We start from the raw sequence: 17,683 nt of genomic DNA, 5'->3' as shown, positions 1-17,683 counted from the left end.
TGTTCCCCAGGCTAGCCTCACCCTCTGTTTTCATGCTTGATAAGGTATCGTATCTGAGCTCAACAGAGAGAAATGGCAATGGCCGGCTGCTCGAGAAGCAAAAGAAAACAAAACCCCACAGACGACTGTCAGCCGCAGCTCCCGTTTTGGCTCGTAGGGTTGCCCTGCAGGCTGTAGGGGTCAGGTGCAAGAGTTTGCATTTCTACACGGTGACAAGGGACAAGGCCTGGAGTCCATGGGGAGCTCTGGGCACCCGCTCAAAGCCTTGATCTTCAAAGAGCGGCCTCTCAGGAAAGACCCTCAGGTTCCAGGGAAGCCTCAAGGCAGCTTAAGTCCCCCAGGGCTCGTGGGTGGGGAAAACCACCTCCCACAAGGAAAGGGAGACTGGAGCCTGTGCAGCACAGCTAGGGGTACGTTAAGAGGATTGCTACTTGGGTTCTGGTTCCTACACGCACAGGCTGATTCCAAACGACGTGTGCTGAAACGTCTCTGCAGTGAGTGGATGGCAGCAGACATGTTCCCTAGTAATGTGCTTTGTCTCTGTCTCTGGAGGGCACCTTAAAAAGTTTCCACAAGGTCCCATCAAAACAGTGGCTGCTGAGGGATCGGCAGAGCCAGTTCCACTCAAGGCAGAGGTTTCTGGGGACTGTGTGCGGATCCTAAAGGGGTCATCAGGATAGATTTTCTCAAAGGACACTTGACAACAATGGGGGCTTATTATGAAGAAGTTTGAAAAAGAAAATGAAAAATGCATTAAGAGAAAGGGCAGGAAAATTGCATATATAGATATATAATTTCCACCACTACCATGCATCTGCTCATTCTTCAAGGGTAGTAAGGGCCATCGTGTAAAACTTTCATTGGGAAACCTTACCCCTTCCACCTTAACGCCCTGATCTTGACCCTCCAGACTTTGTTTTCTTCCCTGAACTCAAAGAACACTGAAAAGAAACACGAGTCAAGTCCCTTGAGAATGCACGAACTGCTGCTGGGACGTGGTGTGTGAGTCCTGGTAGACTAGAGAAACAAACCCAGAGACCCTTGTATGTGTATAAGAAAGCGCTTTATATCAAAGAGTAATTATATATTAAGAAAACACCCAGCTCAGTCCAAATCGAGTCCATAAGTCCAATATTAACCCATCTGTCCAATACCAGTCTATAAATTGTCTCCAGGCCCACACAACACATGCAATGATGTCAAATGCAGGAAGATCACAGGCCCATGGGTGGAAAGTCTTGTAGATCCAGTGGCAGTGGAAGCATCTCAGTGCTGGCGTGAGTTTCCATGTGGCTTCTCCAACTCCAGAGCTCTGGTTCCATCAGCGTAGCTCCATGTGTCATGTGGGCTGGAAGACGAAGCAGAGAGAGTGTGTGTCCTGCCTCCAGGGAGGAAGACAGGAGTTCCTCAGAAGGCCATGCCCACACAGAGGCCTTCTTGGCTCCTTCGCAAGCTGATCAGAGATAATGTAACTGCCACACATGGTCGACATGGAACAGTGCAGACTTCCTCAGGGAAGGGGTAGCAGGGAACACCGCTGTCAGAAGTGCATAGAACACTATGGAGGGCGTGTTGGGAGATTATGGCTCCACCTTTGCGTACTTTTGTTTAACCAAGGTTCCCTTTAAAAAATGGCCCTTACATAAGTATGGAAACCATATTTGTTGTTTCCACCAAGTTCTGCAACTTCCAAGCAAAGACATGGTTAAACCAGTCTGGATCCCGAGAAACACTCAAGGAGCCAAGTGGAAATAAAGGAAAATCTCTTTGTTAGCAATGTGTGGTGTGTTCGAGTCCCACAGAAAACAAGCTCCCATAAAAATGAGCTCACAATACTATATTATGTACATATTATATATTAGGAAATTATGTAGTGTGTATGTTGGTGTAAATAGTAGAGAGGAGCATTAACCCTCAAAAACAAGGTAAAAGAGTGTTCTAAAATAGAAAGTAGTTTCAGTGTATTTAAAACTTTTTTTTAAGATATAAAAGGACATATAAGGTATAAGAAATGAACAAAGAGCTGAAAAACTATGTGGGTGTGAAAAAAAACTTTTAGAAATTGAAATTAAGGAACTTAGTGGATGGGTTAAAGAGAGACTAGATGCAGATGCAAGAATTAGTGAAGTGGAAATGACTCAGTCGAATGCACAGAGAAATGGGGAAGAAAGAGATGAGTGGAGAAGATCCCATAGAGAGTAAATAAGGAAGAAATAATATACACAGATTGAGGCTAAGAATTTTCTAGAACTACTTATGGTAGGAAAGTTTAGCTTGAAGAAGCTCAATGAGCTCCCTTCAGCCGTTGAATGCCATATCGAAGTGGCAAAGTATCAAAGACAAAGAAAAAGTCATCCAACTTAAAAGCCACCAGTGAAAGGATGCATTATTGTCTGGTATCTAGTGCTACTAGAAGGGGGTGGCTTTGACAAACAGAAACTGATTTTCTCACAGTCAGGAGGCTAGAAGTTAAAATTCAGGGCAGCAGCTCTCAGAGAAGGCTTTCTTTCTCTGCTGGCTCTGAGGGAGGGGTTTATCCCTTCTGCTTCTATTTCTTAGCTCCTTGAAGATCTTTGAGTGGCATGGCATCTCTCTTCCCCCATCTCCACTCAATTGCTTGCTGGTTGAATCTCTTTAATATTTCAGATATTTCAGAAGTGACTCTATCCACTCCAATATTGTCTTGTTGACATAACATGGGGGAAAAACAACTAGAAAAACCAAACTCACTGCCATTGATTCGATGCTGACTCACAGAGATCCTGTAGGACAGGGTAGAACTGCCCCTGTCTGTGAGTTTCTGACTGTAACTCTTTCCAGCCCTCTCTTTCCCCCCTAACAAAGAAAACTCATGCCTAAATGAGTTGCAATCAGAGGTACAGAGAAAAGATTTTACCACATAGATTTTGGAGGTGGAGGTGGGGGGACACAATTCAATTGATAACAATTATCTATCGGAGAACCATAATTAGATAACAGCAAATCTACCCACACAGCCAATCTTAAAAGTCAGCGTGAAAATAAGGCTTTGCATCTGAAGTATTTAGCAGTGTTGAGCACCGAGAAATAGTTCCCTGATTGTGTATTGAATTAATTGAATAGAGGGGAGAAATTGGTTTTCTAGCCACATACAACTAGATTTGTGGATGGAGCAAACCTTATCTTCATAGGAAGAAAGTGTATTGAGTAAAGGACTTGGGTTTGACTCTGTCAAGTTTTCATTATTACTTTTTAATCATAGGGACCTTGGGTCTCTCCAGATTCACTGTCCTCTTCTGTAAAAGTCCCCTCACCCCATGTTATACGCCATGCACAGAGTGGGCTGTGGGGTTGCATCCATTAATAAGATAAAGTCCTTCATGCCAACGAGTTGCCAGCCTGGTTGGGGAGAGACGTCTAAGATCCCCCCTCACCACCCAGGCTGACAGATGCTTTGACAGGGGTAGGTCCAGGCTGTCATGAGAAGACAAGGGAGATAGGGCATCAGGGGCTGAACGATGAGGAAGAGGCAAATGAAGAAGGTAGGAAATGGACACCTTCATTGAGAGAAGGTCTCCAGTAGGCATTTGCTCTCCTGCCTGCCTCTTGAGCACTGAATGAGGTAAGGTAGTCTTCATCGATGTTGTGTGCCTTGTGTAGAAGGGTGGGCAGGTGTGGGAGGCTACAGTTCATGACAAGATCATGCCCCTGCATTGGGTAACCCTCTTCTTAGCAACATCCCCATCCCACACCCCCCACACCCTCCTCTCTTATCAGGTGATGAAATTCTGGAACTCAATGGCGAATCAGTGGCTGGCCTCACACATCAGGATGCTTTGCAGAAATTTAAGGTGACTGTTTCTTAAAGACTGTTTCTCCTTCAAAGGGGTCCTGGTGGCACAGTGGTTACAGGTGGGCTGTTCGCCACAAGGCTCGCAGTTTGAACCCACTAGCCACGCTCCCAGCATCACCTTCCGTCACTGAAACCTACACGTTTGGAAGGTGGGATCCTCTCCCCCTGGGTACCTAGCTGCTGCCAACCTTGCACAACATGGAAAAAACAACTTAGGAAGAAGCAGGGTGTAGTCAGGATTGTCATCAAGATCGCTGTTGTGGATGTTTAAACCATTTACAACTCACAAAACTTTAAAAATGCTTTTATGTACTCCTCTTGTTATATTTTCAGCTTTGCTAGAAAATTTTAGCACAATTCCCAATTCTTAAGTTTTGAGGCTCCATCTACTTAGTTCAAAACTCTACCCAATTCACTCTCATTGAATCCAGTCAGTTCCAACTGAGAGCCACCCTGTAGGACAGGGCAGGGTTACCTCTGTGAGTTTCCAAGACTGTGAATCTTTACGGGAGCTGAAAACCTCGTTGTTCTCCTGTGGAGCAACTGTTGGATTCGAACCACTGACTTTGCAGTTAGCAGCCCAATGCATAACCTACTGTGCCACCAGGGCGCCTCATCTATATAACTAGCTGGTATGAATTTGTATATACGCGCATGTATCGCATATACAAGGGGGCTTCAAAACACTGCAGGAAAACGAAACGAAAAGATAATGGAAAATGTCTATGAGCTTTTGCAGCCCCCCTTTTTCCCACGGGTGTGTGTGCATGCGTGTATAAGGAGCCCTGGTGGTCCAGTGGTCACAGGTTGGGCCGTGATCCGTGTGGTTGGCAGTTCCAAACCACCAGCAGCTCCGGGGGAGAGAGACCGAGCTTTCTACTCCCGTGATGGCTATCGTCTGGGAAGCCACTGTGAGCCAGCATTGACTCGAAGGCAGCGAATTAGGTTTTTGGTTTCTACCTGTACATATTTAAACCCACGCACGTGGCTGCATTCCTTGAAGACGTGGCTTCCTACGGACGTGGGGGGATGGGGGTGGGTTTCAGGCTCCCTCACCTCCCCCGCGCGGATGCGGAGTGCCCCAGCACTGTCTCTCTTCCTTGCAGCAAGCCAAAAAGGGGCTCCTCACGCTCACCGTGCGCACGCGCCTGACGGCCCCGCCCGCCCTGTGCAGCCACCTGACCCCACCGCTGTGCCGCTCCCTGAGCTCCAGCACGTGCGCCACCAAGGACGGCAGCTCCTTCGCCCTGGAAAGCCCCGTGGCGCCCGCCAGCACAGCCAAGCCCAATTACAGAATCATGGTGGAGGTGTCTCTGAAGAAAGGTAGGCGTCTGACCCTCGGGCCCGAGTCTCTGAGGTCAGGGACGGGACTTGTATGCCCACTGCAGTCCTCGACTTCATTCTGCTTCCTCGAAGTCCCCAGGCCGGTGATTGAGTCACCGAAGCTGACTGCCATAGCTGTCTCCTGAGGGGCGGCTGGTGTGTTTGAACTATCAACCTTTGGATTAGCACTTGAATGTTTAACTACATTGCCCAGCTCTTTATGGTCAAGACAGGGCAGGGCAAGGCGTTGTCTATTTGCTTGTTTTATGGCTGTTGTTTGACTAGGCTTGGCTGTAAGATCTAGTCCTCAATTTCTTTCTATAAACCCAGGCCAGGCCAAACCATATAAACCCAGTCAACATGTCCTGGTACGTTAAAACAAAACAAAACACACACACACACACACACACACACACACACACACACACACACACTAGGCATTAGAGTTCAGCAGTTGATAATGCTATAGATCATGGCTGGGTCCTTCCCTGTCTGCAGAAGGAGAAGGGAGGCCCTTTCTAGCTGTGATAACCTAGGATCGAGGACCTCAGGTACCCTACTAACTCCAGAGGGGCAGGGAGATGCTCTCTGTCAAGGGTGACTGAGCTGAGCAAGCTGAAGGATGAAGAGAGGAGGCAGCTAGGGACAGAGCATGCATATAGACCCTGGTGCTGGAACGGACAGGTTTGGGGGCTTTGAAGAACAGTGTGGAAGCCAGCGTCACCAGAGCAAGGCAGGCAGGGCGGAGATGCTGTCCAAGCAGGTGGCTGGCTCTGCCCTGTGGGATTTTACAGTTAGATGTAAGTCCAACTACACTTGAAATCCTTTAAGGATTTCTAAAGAAAATGATCTGTACTTTAAACGATGTTTCCTCGTGGCCTGTAGGGAGTGTGGACTGTACTTAACATGAGAAAAAGTGAAGCTTGAAACCAGTTGGAGCATTCAGGTCAGAGAGGATGGGGACAGAGGAGAGAAATAGGATCAGAGGGGCATATAAATCATGCATGGCACAGGCCAGACATAAATCATGCATGGCACGGGGCTTTGACAACCCTGGTGGCACTGTGGTTGAGCCCTCACTGCTAACCAGAAAGTCAGTGGTTCAAACCCACCAGCTGTTCCAGGAGAGAAAGATGTGGCCGTCTGCTCTTGTAACGATGTACTATCCTGGAAAGCTTCCATACGCCACTTCTCCTCTGCCCTGTAGGGTTTGGCTTTGGAGAGGGCCCTGTTTTATGAATGAGAGTCTTCTCTTAGCTCCCTGCCAGCACCACAAGGTGCTTGCGGACTGCATGGCCTCACATGTCTCCGTCTGTGTGTCTCAGAGCTTGGTATATGTGCTAGGTGCATACAGGTCCGTGCAGCCCAGGGCCATCAGGTATATTCAGTGCTCCAAACCAAGGTAAGGCACACAATGTGGGGAAGGCAGCGTTCATGTTCTCCCTTCCGGCTCCATCGTGGGGCTGGAAAGCTGGACACGCCCTGTCCTTGAGTAGTTTTGCTATTGATCGCTGGTCTCAAAAACACATGGACCAGTTGCTGTTGAGTTGACTTTGATGGCGATCCCCTTATGTGTCAGAATAAAACTGTGCTCCCCAGTCTTTCAGTGCTTGAGTTGTTGGAAATAGATTCCCAGGCCTTTCTTCTCAGGCTCAGTGGGTGGACTTGAACTTCCAACCTTTTGGTTAGCAGCCCACCAGGGCCTCCAGCAACACTCCCAAAGAGAATATGCAACAGCTTGAGGGATGGAGCTCAAGGATCTGCATTTGAAGGCGAGCCCCCAGCCCCAGGGGAATCCGAGACCCACTAGAATGAAGGGGCTTTGCTCCAGAATCGGGGTTCCCAGGAAGGGCTCTGTCAAAATGAAGGGGGTTTTCTCCAGAATCGGGGTTCCCAGGAAGGGCTCTGTCAAAGCCAGCGCCCTCCATCCCTGCACCAGGGCTGCGCACCACCTGCCACCTTATTGGGACTACTGGGAAGATGAAGGATAACTGTAGGAGAAAGCACTTTGTAAATCACACATTCAAAGTAAACAAACACAAAAAGCTGTCATTCTCTGCCCACCTGGCAACTCCATCTAGTTCTCTTGTTCCTCAGCTTCTAGAGCAGCGGCTCTCAACCTGTGGGTGGCAACCCCTTTGGGGGTCAAACGACCCTTTCTCAGGGGCCGCCTAAGACCATGGGAAAACACATATTTCTGATGGTTTTAGGAACCAAGACACCGTTCCTCTATTCCCTCGCCAGGCAGGTCCGCCCACATGCAGATGCGCCCACATACCAGTACCTGGCACGAAGACTGTTACCCATGCTACACCATGCTTCAAGACAAATTTCATTCATTTGTAATTAGACATAAATATTTCATAATATATAATGACATACTGCTTTTGTGATTAATCAATATGCTTTAATTATGTTCAATTTGTAACAATAAAATACATCCTGTGTACCAGATATTTACATTACAGTTTATAACAGTAGCAAAATTATAGTTATGAACTAGCAATGAAAATAATTTTATGGTTGGGGGTCATCACAATATGAGGAACTGTATGAAAGAATCACGACATTAGGAAAGTTGAGAACCACTGTTCTGGAATTTTCCATGTTGTCCACCCCCAGGGTCTCCTCTTTGAAGACTCTAGGACATCCCTAATGCCAATAACTCTCACCCCTTGTCCATGGTTCTTTTCCTTTGCCAAGTTTAATTCCTTGAGTTCCAGATCCCTCTATCCAGCAGCCTGCGCTGCAGGTCCCGTTAGATAGTTCACGGGCATCTCAAGTCAAGAGTAACTCGGGCAAATCCAAGCCCTGGCCCTCCATTGCCCTAACCCTGCTCTCCCACCAGCTTTCCCCCGTGGACACACTGCATCATCACTTACCCAGTCACTTAAGCCCAAGCATCTCTGAGAGTGTTGGTTTGCCCATCTTTCATCCACCAGTTCGCTCTGTCCACAGGATAGAGTCCATGTATATCCATGTCTCTCCCTCTTGCCCCACAGTGACATCAAGCCTCCATTGTCTTGCTCCACATTAGCCTCTCAAATGGCCTCCTTGTGTCCATTCGTACTATCTTTTCTCCTCACAGCTGCCAGAGTTACCTCCTTAAAAATAGAAATTAGATCATGTCACTTCCTTGTTCACAACTCCTCCACGGCATCCCGTTGCAGTGTAGAATAACAGCCTTTGACTGGGGGGACACCCTCGTTTACAAAGCCCCATTTCATCTACCCTGGGCTCCCTCTCCTACATCATCTCACACCATGGCCTTCGTGACTGGCTGTACTGTGCGCTGGCCACCCTGCCTGCCTCTCTGGCCCTTCCCACCTTCGCCTCCTGACTTTGCATTGGCCGTTTCCTCCCCTGGGAACAGTCTGCCCAAGCTCCTCCTCGTATTTCGCAGTTCAGATGAAGTGTTGCCTCCTCTGAAGCAAGCCCATCATGGTCCAGCAGAGTCTCAGCAGTGTGTTTCACTCTCTGATGCCTTCTTCTCCCACCTCTTCCTTCCTTTCATCACTTGAATTTAGGATCCCTGAGACCTTGGCTCTCCCCAACCACTGTTGCTGATCCTAGGCCTGGGTCCTGCACACAGTCAAAAACAGAACTCCCTTGCCACCGAATCAGTGCTGGTTCCAGAGGACCACGTGTATATTTGAGTAGAACTGTGCTCCATGAGTTTTCAATGGCTGATGTCTTTTGGAAGAAGGTCTCCCTGTCTTTCTGTTTGTGGGCTCACACACCCAGTCTTTTGGTTAGCAGCTAAGTGCAGTAACCATCTGTACCACCCAGGGACCTGTCCCTTCTAGGTGGTCCAGGTATATGAGTAGAAGAGGTGACATGATAAATTGGGGGTACTTCACTGGTCTGTGATGATATTGAGGCCTCTGGTAGGCTTGTCAGTGCCTGGGAAGTTCAATCACAAGTCCCTCCACCCCATTCTGCCTTCCAGAGGCTGGTGTCGGCCTGGGCATCGGCCTGTGCAGCATCCCCTACTTCCAATGCATCTCCGGCATCTTCGTTCACACGCTCTCCCCAGGATCTGTGGCACATCTGGATGGAAGGCTTCGGTATGTGTCTTTTTCCCTTCTTGGAAAGAACCTTGAGGTACCATGCTGGGAAGGACCACCTTAGACTGTCAGGGGCTTACTTTGGAGAGGAGATTTGAGTGAAGACCCCAAAGGTTGCTCAGAGCCTGTTCCTCCACATGAAGTCCCTGGCGTAGCAGCATCAGCATCACCGGTGGGCTCCCAGGAAATGCAGACTCTGCATTCGAAGAAGGCCCTGCATCCCAGCAAGGTGATCTGTATGTGCATTACACTTGAGGGAGCATTAGTCCCCCAAATACAAGTCCAGACCAGAAAACAAGAGGTAACCGCATTTTAATTCTGACTTAACTCTACTAAGAGTGAGCGTTACATAAACAGAAGTTTGCATAAAGTTGACATTCATGTTCTGTATGGGAAAATAAGCGATTAAGCCTATCTGTAGTATAAACACCTGTAGTTTTACCGTGGCATGAACAAAACATCAGGTACCTGAATAACAGAGAGTCAGTCCAGATACAGTTCTTGGACAAGTAACTTCAGAATACAGCCTTCTTTTGTTGTCCTTGTTCAGTAAGGCGTGGAATTCATGACAGTGAAGTTCAACTTCCTATAAGACTTTATACGCCAACCTTCACCTTCGCTATGGAGACGGCTTCTCTCATTGAGTTTAAGTTGAGCTCCATCAGGAGAGGGCACGTTTTGTCATGTTCACAGAGGTTTCCCTAGACTTGCAATACATTGAAGAGCAAGGTAAGCCCTACTCTGCAAAGGGCCTTGACAGACGTGTGAACTAGAGGTGGGCTGCTGGGTGTCATGTGCAGGAGGGTGACCGTGAATTCATGGGAACATGTGCTCTTATCATCTTAGACCCAGATGCCCTCCTCCCAGGGAGGAATTGCCCTGTAAGCTTCTACTCTCTTTGAATCGAGTGCTGTGGGACCGTAATCATCAGGCATGTCCATAAACACGTGTGCTGTCTTAGCCACGGTGAAGATGGATCAGACTCCACCAAAATGTGTGAGGAGGAGGCCCCAGTGGAAGGGACAGTGAGGTCAAGATCAAGAGACCTGAGTTCTCAGCCTGATGTGGCCAAACTCCCACTCACTGCCATTGCATCAACCCAAGGTTTTCCTTATGCCATTGTGAAACTGCGTGTATACTACTGATTGGCTGACTCCATCTTTCCATATCGAATACACAGGCCAGCCATCTGGGAGCGTCCACTGAAATAATTTCCCATCATCTTAGTTACCTTATGAGTCAGAGGCGGAGCCAGGCCAGGGCTGGCCAAGCCCACTCACCAACCCGTGTTGGTAAATAGAGCTTTCTTAGCATACAGCCAGGCTATTTGTTTGCTTCATGTCCATGGCTGCTCTCGCTCTATCGCTGGTCGAGTTGAGCAGTTGTGATAGAAACTGTATGGCACCCTAGAGCCTAGCTGTTCACCATTCGATCCATTAGAAAAATGTGGTCAAGCCCTGAGCTACGTAGAATCAGGGAGGTCGCTATACCCTCTGTACCTAAGTTTCCCTGTCTATGAAACAGAGAATCTGCCAACCTCCATGTATTGATTGAATCTTGATTTCCTACCTTATGTTTACCCCCCCTCCTTAGATTGCTAGAACCTTCTTTCCTACCTTGCAAGTAGATAGAACACCTTAACCAGCTCTCCTATTTCTTCCCACACGAAGCTCACCTGCTGACCTGCCCCATGATTCTGTCTTTACCTCTCAGTACATCCCGCCCAGCCCTAACTGTCCCATGCTGTGGGAACACGGAGGCCCAATGAGAAGGAGGAAGTGTTTGGGATTATTGGGCCAAACGCTGCTCGGTGATTTCATTTTCTCTTCCTTTTTAGCACCCACCCCTCAGTCTTGCTGGGGCATGGTTTAGTGGGGAAGGCACTTTTCTGTGGGAATGTGAACTTTTCGTTCATGCGGACTCACTTGTGGCCTGAAATGTCTATCATTATGGGCCACGCTGTGAGTGATGCCCTCCTGTAGGTTGCTCTGTTCTCGGTTCCCCTCAGGTGCCCAGAGAGCTACGCACTTACTGGATTTTCAGGTCTCACCAGAAAGCCTTGCCAGGAGTGGGCATCTCTGGGTGAGGCGGTTGTATTACCACATTGATTAGCTTGCTGTTGGCTTTTGCAGGTGTGGTGATGAGATTGTGGAGATCAACGACTCGCCAGTGCACTGCATGACGCTCAATGAAGTCTACGCCATTCTGAGTCACTGCAGCCCTGGCTCCATCCCCATCCTTGTTAGCCGGCATCCAGACCCACAGGTAACACGCTGGGTCATCCTCTCCTTCCCAGCTCATCTCATAATACGGGAATTGGATGCGGCATGACTGACTGCCGAGGCTTCCGGCTAAATTTTCAATGAGCAGCTCCAAGTTTCTGCAGTAATAAATATCTGTAGCCGAGGTCCATTGACAAACTTGTAGACACATTGACAAACTCGTAGACATGAGAGGCAATTAGTATTGGCTCAGGGAAGCTGCTGTAACTAGTTACAGCTGTCAGCCAGGAAACTAGGGACCCAAGGTCCTTGCGAGCAGATACAAGAGCATCATTGAACCACACATCTTTCACGAAGTACCCAGTAAGTGGGGGTCTAGAGCTAGGCACCGAGGGTGCAGAGCTAATTGATTTGATATTACATAGTCTGCCCTCTGGTCTCCCCAGAGAGGCTGACACAGAACCGATTGCAATGCCCAGTGCTAAGCAGAGTGGGGAACAGAATGGGAGAGTTGAGGAAGCAAGATTTCAGCAGGCAGAGAATTTGAGGAAGGTCATTCTGGGTCATGGGGCATGCATCAAGTGACAGAGTCATGAAGGGGCCTCATGGAAAGAAAGTACTCCGCTCAGTGTGGTTAGGATATAAGGGACTGGGCGGGGGGTGGGGGGTGGGGAGGCAGGCGGGGAGGGGGTTACATGGTGAAGCACTGCCAACGGGATGCTTGATAGTTTGTATTTTATTTTTATTTTTATTTTTTCTCCTGGTGACCAGAAAGTTTTTATTATATATGTAGTTTGCATACATTTTTTTGTATTTTATTTTGTGAGGAGTGAGGGTAGACATGAAGCCATAGACGATGCAAAGTTGTCATGAACTTTCAATTTATTAAAAAATTTAAAAATCTGAAAATCGCAACAGTATCTGCAGAGCGCAATAAGGTGGACTTTAATAAAATGAGGCACGACTGTATGTAGATTGGGAGATTAAGGAGTGGCTCCACCACCATCAGAATAGAGAATAGGGTTGGACGAGCATCTTTGGGAGGGAAGAGCGTGAGCTCAGTGGGGGCACAATGAGACTGAGGGGCCTCTGGGATCATTTAGGGCTGATCATTCCTGGTAAAAAGAGATCCAGACTGGAGCCAGACTTGGGAGGTGAAGCTCAGAGTTGAGGAGATAGTACTTCCAGGAAAATCCATCACCACCTTTTATTAAATCCCTGGTAGGTGCCAGGTAAAGATGCGCCAGACACTGTCACATTCAGTTGGTGTACAGCCTTGTGCGGTCAGTACCCTGATTTCCTCGGCTTCCCTGAGGAGGAGGCAGAGACACAGGCCAAGGAAGTTCCCATGGAGCAGCTGAAACAGAAGCCTTGGTGTGGAGTCAATGCCAACTCATAGCCACCCTATAGGACAGAGAGGAAAGCTGGTATTCTGACACCTGCTTGTCTGATCCCAAATCCTATGCTCTTAACTGACTCCCAAATTTCCAGAGGAAAGAGGTGATGAATGGAATAATGAGGTAGATCAACATACACTCTGTGCAGTGGAATCACACCCAGTCCCATTCAATGATCCAGTCATAAAAATAATCACACGAGAAGCAAAGTTTGGGACCTGTTGAAGTACCATGAGGCTGATTCAGGTTCTTAGTACTGGAAGTTTCTGTGCTTCTTTTGAGGAGGTGATGTGCTGCTTTCTAGGTCTCTGAACAGCAACTCAAAGAAGCAGTGTCCCAGGCTGTGGAGAACGTCAAGTTTGGAAAGGAGAGGCATCAGTGGAGTCTGGACGGTAAGGAAAATGGTGAACTTTGACTTGAAATATCTGCCTTCTTGGAGAGTGTGTTAGTCTGGGTACCTTAGAGAAACAAATCCACAAAAACTCATGCATAAGAGAGAGTTTTACATAAAGGTTATGTGCACATCAAGAAAACATCCCAACCCTGTGCTGCCCACGCCCACAAGTCCAACATTAGCCCATATGTCTGGCACAAATCCACAAAGTCCTCCTCCATCTCACAAAACATACACTATGACACTGACTGTAAGAGGAAAGCCGAATCAGTGAACATGTAAGCATCTCAGTGCTGGCAGGGTCTCCACACGGCTGCTCCAGCACCCAGGGCTGCATCAGGGTAGGTCCATGCGGCTTCTCCTTGGGGATGTCTTGCAGGAAGTGAGCCTTGCCAGCTGAAGCAGGGAACTGGCTAAGACAGCTACACCCTGGTCTGATGATAAAAGAGCAAGAGACAAGATAGGCGAGGTTTGCTTCCTGTGTAGGTGGGGTAGAAACTGTAGTTCTCCATAGGCCATCATGGACCACAGTGGGCCACTCACTGCTACCATCTACTAAGTTGTCATTTACATACTAGCCCCTGGGGGCAGTTGAGTTTGCCACCCTGGTGGTGCTGCACTCCAGTAGTTGCCTTCTAAATGAGAGGTTGGCAGTTCTAACCCATGGAACAGGTTCATGGGAGAAAGCCCTGGTGGTCTACTTCTGGGAGGGTTACAAACTAGGGGCAGTTCGACTCTGTCTCAGTCACCCACCAACAATAACCTTCTCCCATGACAAAGCACTTATCAATAACAACACCTGTAAAGGTAATAGGCAACCCTAATGATGTTCTTAGTCTAGGTTAGACCCTGCACTCATTTCGTCTCAAGCACCCTCTCCCACCCCAAGCTCATCACACCAAACTTGTATGCTGCATTTTATAAGAAAGATTGAGGCTCTGAGAGGTTAGGCTGCCTTACCCAAAGCCACACCAGTTAGCAGAGGATTTGGGATAGGCGTCCAGGCAGGATGACTCCAGAGCCCAGGTTCTCTCTTTCTCAGTGTCCAACTGATGGGCATGGACCACATCATCACTAAATCATCCTTACCATAGAAGAACGTGTAACCACTAGCACTGCTGTGAATGAAGGGGTGACACAGTCAGGGGGGGCATTTGAAGAAAAGGGTAGAGCACAGCATTTATTTAAAACATTCTCTACCCTTCCCACCTATCCAACATGCATACGCTCAAAAGACGAAGAGAGCAGCTGACATTTGTGGCAGTGGGCTATCCCTACGTGAGAGTATGACAGGTGAATTGGCTCGACGGTAGTGAGTTTGGTTGCGGGGTGGGGTGCCATTGCTGAGCTTTCTCTAATGAGGACACATTATTTTAAAACAAATAAAAAGGCATGTATTTGAATGATGAGTGTGGTTGGCTTTGGTTCTGTCTTAAGGCAGGGGTTCTCTTATGACCCTCCAGACTGTCCTAACCTCACAGAGTGAGCTGGGACTTGGATCAGAGCTTAGGGCTTCAATCTGCTCCTATCCCCATGTCCTTTGACTCTCGGAAAGGGATACCTTTGGAGAAGGTCACTTACAGATGTGTAGATGGCCCTGGTGTTAGAAAGGAGAGGGAGAGGGATGACAACTGGGAATAGAGCTTAATGGGGTGGGGAAGAGAGAATTATGTCTGTAAAGCCAGCGATTTAATGGCTTCCTTTCACTGTTAGCTGGAGAGAAATGGCCACCTCTTGCTAGGAAGTTCAAAGAATCTTCACTTATAGTCTCTTTCTTGGATGTTGACCCTCAAGATAAGCTCGGGAATGTGCAAAGCATTATGCTCCCGTTACAGTTGAGAAAAGGCATGCTGTACGTTGGGCTAAAAGGGCCCCTTAGAGTTGGCCTGAGTTGAGTCGAAGTGGCTGGGCCTTTATTACCTCATCTCTAGGAGTCATTAGATACGGACTGCTCCCCACAACTGGATGGCAAGTTCTTCCTCAGGGGACAGTCTGTACACAGTAGCTCCATGCCCATCCCATGGAGCCTCCCCTCTGTGTGTCATTCTGGGTGGACTAGAGAAACAAATCCATGAACACACATATGTGTATAAGAAAGAGATTTATAGACAAGAGCAATTGTACATTAAGAAAACATCCCAGCCCACTCCAGATCAAGTCCATACGTCTGATATTAGCCCATATGTCCCATACCAATCTATAAAGTCCTCTTCAGACTCATGAAACACATGCAATGACACTGAATGTAGATCACAGGTCAGTGGGTAGAAAGTCTTTGGATCCAGTGTCATTGGAAACATCTCCCCGCTGGCAGGGGTCTCTGCATCAGGGTGGGTCCATGTGTCTTGTCAGCTGCTATGTCTCCCAGGGTGTGAGCAGAATCTCCTACCTCCAAGGAGGAAGTACCAGATTTCCCAGAATTCTCAGGAGAAGGCCATGCCCACGCAGAGGCCTCATTGGCTGTGATCTGATTGATAAGCTAGACTCAACTCTTACATTCTTAATCCTCAAGTTGACAAACAATTATATATCTACCATACTCAGAAAGGTCAAATGATTCCTCCAAGCCTGCAGTCATGCAGCTGATCAGGGGCCAAACCCACCATAGCCAGGTGAGAACAGACAGCTGGGTATGTTGCATGCTGGGCCTGGCTACCTGAGCAAGGCTGGTGGTGCTGGTGGTGGGGGGGGGAGGGTGAGGGGAGCTATTTAGATCTTTGAAGCTCAGCTGTAGAGACTCCCTTGTGCTTCACATACAGGTGTCAAAAGGCTGGAGAGCAGCTGGCACGGGCGGCCAACCTTGGAGAAGGAGCGGGAGAAGAATTCCGCACCCCTGCAGCGCAGGGCTCAGAAAATCATGGTTCGTTCCAGCAGCGACAGCAGCTACATGTCTGGGTCCCCAGGAGGGAGTCCCCCCAGGGGCGGCAGTGAGCAGCAGGCCCCTGACCTGGAACGGATCACACACAGTGCCACCCTGAACTGCGGGCAGGAGACCCAGGTGCTGTCCTCAGCAGCACCCAGGATGCCCCAGGAGAGCCCGCCCCTCCCTGGAAACCAGGATGGCCACCCACCACTGAGACTGAAGAAATCCTTTGAGATTTTAGTGAGAAAGCCCACATCCTCCAAGCCCAAGCCTCCACCCAGAAAATACTTCAAATGTGACATTGACCCCCAGAGGAGCCCGGAAGAGGGAGAGACCTCCATGTCCTCTTCTGGGCACACCGAGCCCACCGGTGGTCAGGTAAGAACTTGTGTCTGGTGAGTGGAGCGCTCTTCTGAGCCCAGCAGGGCTGCTCTGGATTCTTCACGGCAGCCCTCCCCCTGGCCAAACCTTCTCCTGTCGTGTTCAAGGTGAGGTCGTGGGTTAAGGGATGGGCTGCTCAGTGCAAGGGCAGCAGTTTGAACCCGCCCGTGGGAGAAGGATGAGGCTGTCTGCACCCATAAAGATGCACAGTTGCAGAAAACCCTCGATGAGTGTGAATCGAATCGATGAGATGACAGTGGGTTTGGAGGTGGGGGGGAGTGTTAAATTATCACAGAGAAGGACTCTAGCTCAGGGTCGAGGCTAAAAGCAGAAAGAGTTTCGAAGCTTGACTGGTCTAAAATTGACGTCCCACTGCTCCTCGTGAACTTGCGAGTTCCCACCCTCGGCACACTGGGGGGACGGGTCCTTTTGAGTCTCCTGCTTTGAGCTCAGGGCAATGGATCTCCATCCCTAGGGGATGGGGGTGGGGCCTTTGCATGGGATCTCCAGGCTTCTCCTACCTGGGAGAGCTTTGGTGGTCAAACCCCAAATGCTAGCCTTCTGCCACTGAGTGGACTTGACTCTGGCAACCCTCTGTGCTGAAGAATAGAATGCTCCACAGAGATTCTCAGCTGTGATCTTTATGGACACACAGAGCCGGTGTGCGTGCGTGTGTGTGTGTGTGTGTGTGTGTGTGTGTGTGGCATTGCTGGTGTCCTGTAAGGTCACGATGAGTCAGAATCAACTCAACGGCAGTGGGTTTGGCTTTGGTTTGTTTGGGGTTTTTTTGTCTCCAGTTGGAGCTGGGGTGGAACCAGCAGTTTGCAATTGGTTGCTGACCTAAAGATCAGTGGTTCAAATCCAGCTGGACTCTCCATTGAAGAAAGACCTAGCAATCTACTTTCCTTACAATTATGGTCAAGAAGATGCGACAGAGCGGCTCTACCTTGTTATACTTGGGTTTGCCACAAGTCAGAGTTGGACAGGGCAATTCTGCCTGGTTTTTACCCCCTTCACATCCTTACCCCAGCCCTGCTTCTCTGGATAGGTGGGCTTTGGAGCCTCTGGAAATCCCCTCTTGCAATCTATGACCAACTTCAGGAGGGGCAGGGGACCCCTGAGGAGTGGAGGTGTGTGGTTGGGGGTTGGGGGAGTGCTGAGGGGTGAAAGGGAAACCCAGAGAGGAGGGAACCAAGTTACTGAC

At 48.8% G+C, this 17,683-nt stretch overlaps 1 protein-coding gene across 2 annotated transcripts in view; it reads left to right on the top strand.

The window, feature by feature from the left end:
- IL16 (interleukin 16) overlaps nucleotides 1-17,683 on the top strand; it is a 125,052-nt gene that overhangs the window by 85,085 nt on the left and 22,284 nt on the right. For both annotated transcript variants that reach the window (XM_075558067.1, XM_075558066.1), the window contains exons 7-12: nucleotides 3,757-3,830; nucleotides 4,939-5,155; nucleotides 9,105-9,222; nucleotides 11,355-11,487; nucleotides 13,146-13,233; nucleotides 15,995-16,476. In XM_075558067.1, the coding sequence (XP_075414182.1) occupies nucleotides 3,757-3,830; nucleotides 4,939-5,155; nucleotides 9,105-9,222; nucleotides 11,355-11,487; nucleotides 13,146-13,233; nucleotides 15,995-16,476 (1,112 nt within the window). The remainder of the gene's footprint in view (nucleotides 1-3,756; nucleotides 3,831-4,938; nucleotides 5,156-9,104; nucleotides 9,223-11,354; nucleotides 11,488-13,145; nucleotides 13,234-15,994; nucleotides 16,477-17,683) is intronic.

The sequence above is a fragment of the Tenrec ecaudatus genome, chromosome 9 (assembly GCF_050624435.1).
Source record: "Tenrec ecaudatus isolate mTenEca1 chromosome 9, mTenEca1.hap1, whole genome shotgun sequence".
NCBI classification, from domain to species: domain Eukaryota; kingdom Metazoa; phylum Chordata; class Mammalia; order Afrosoricida; family Tenrecidae; genus Tenrec; species Tenrec ecaudatus.
This window is presented reverse-complemented; position numbering and strand designations above follow the sequence as displayed.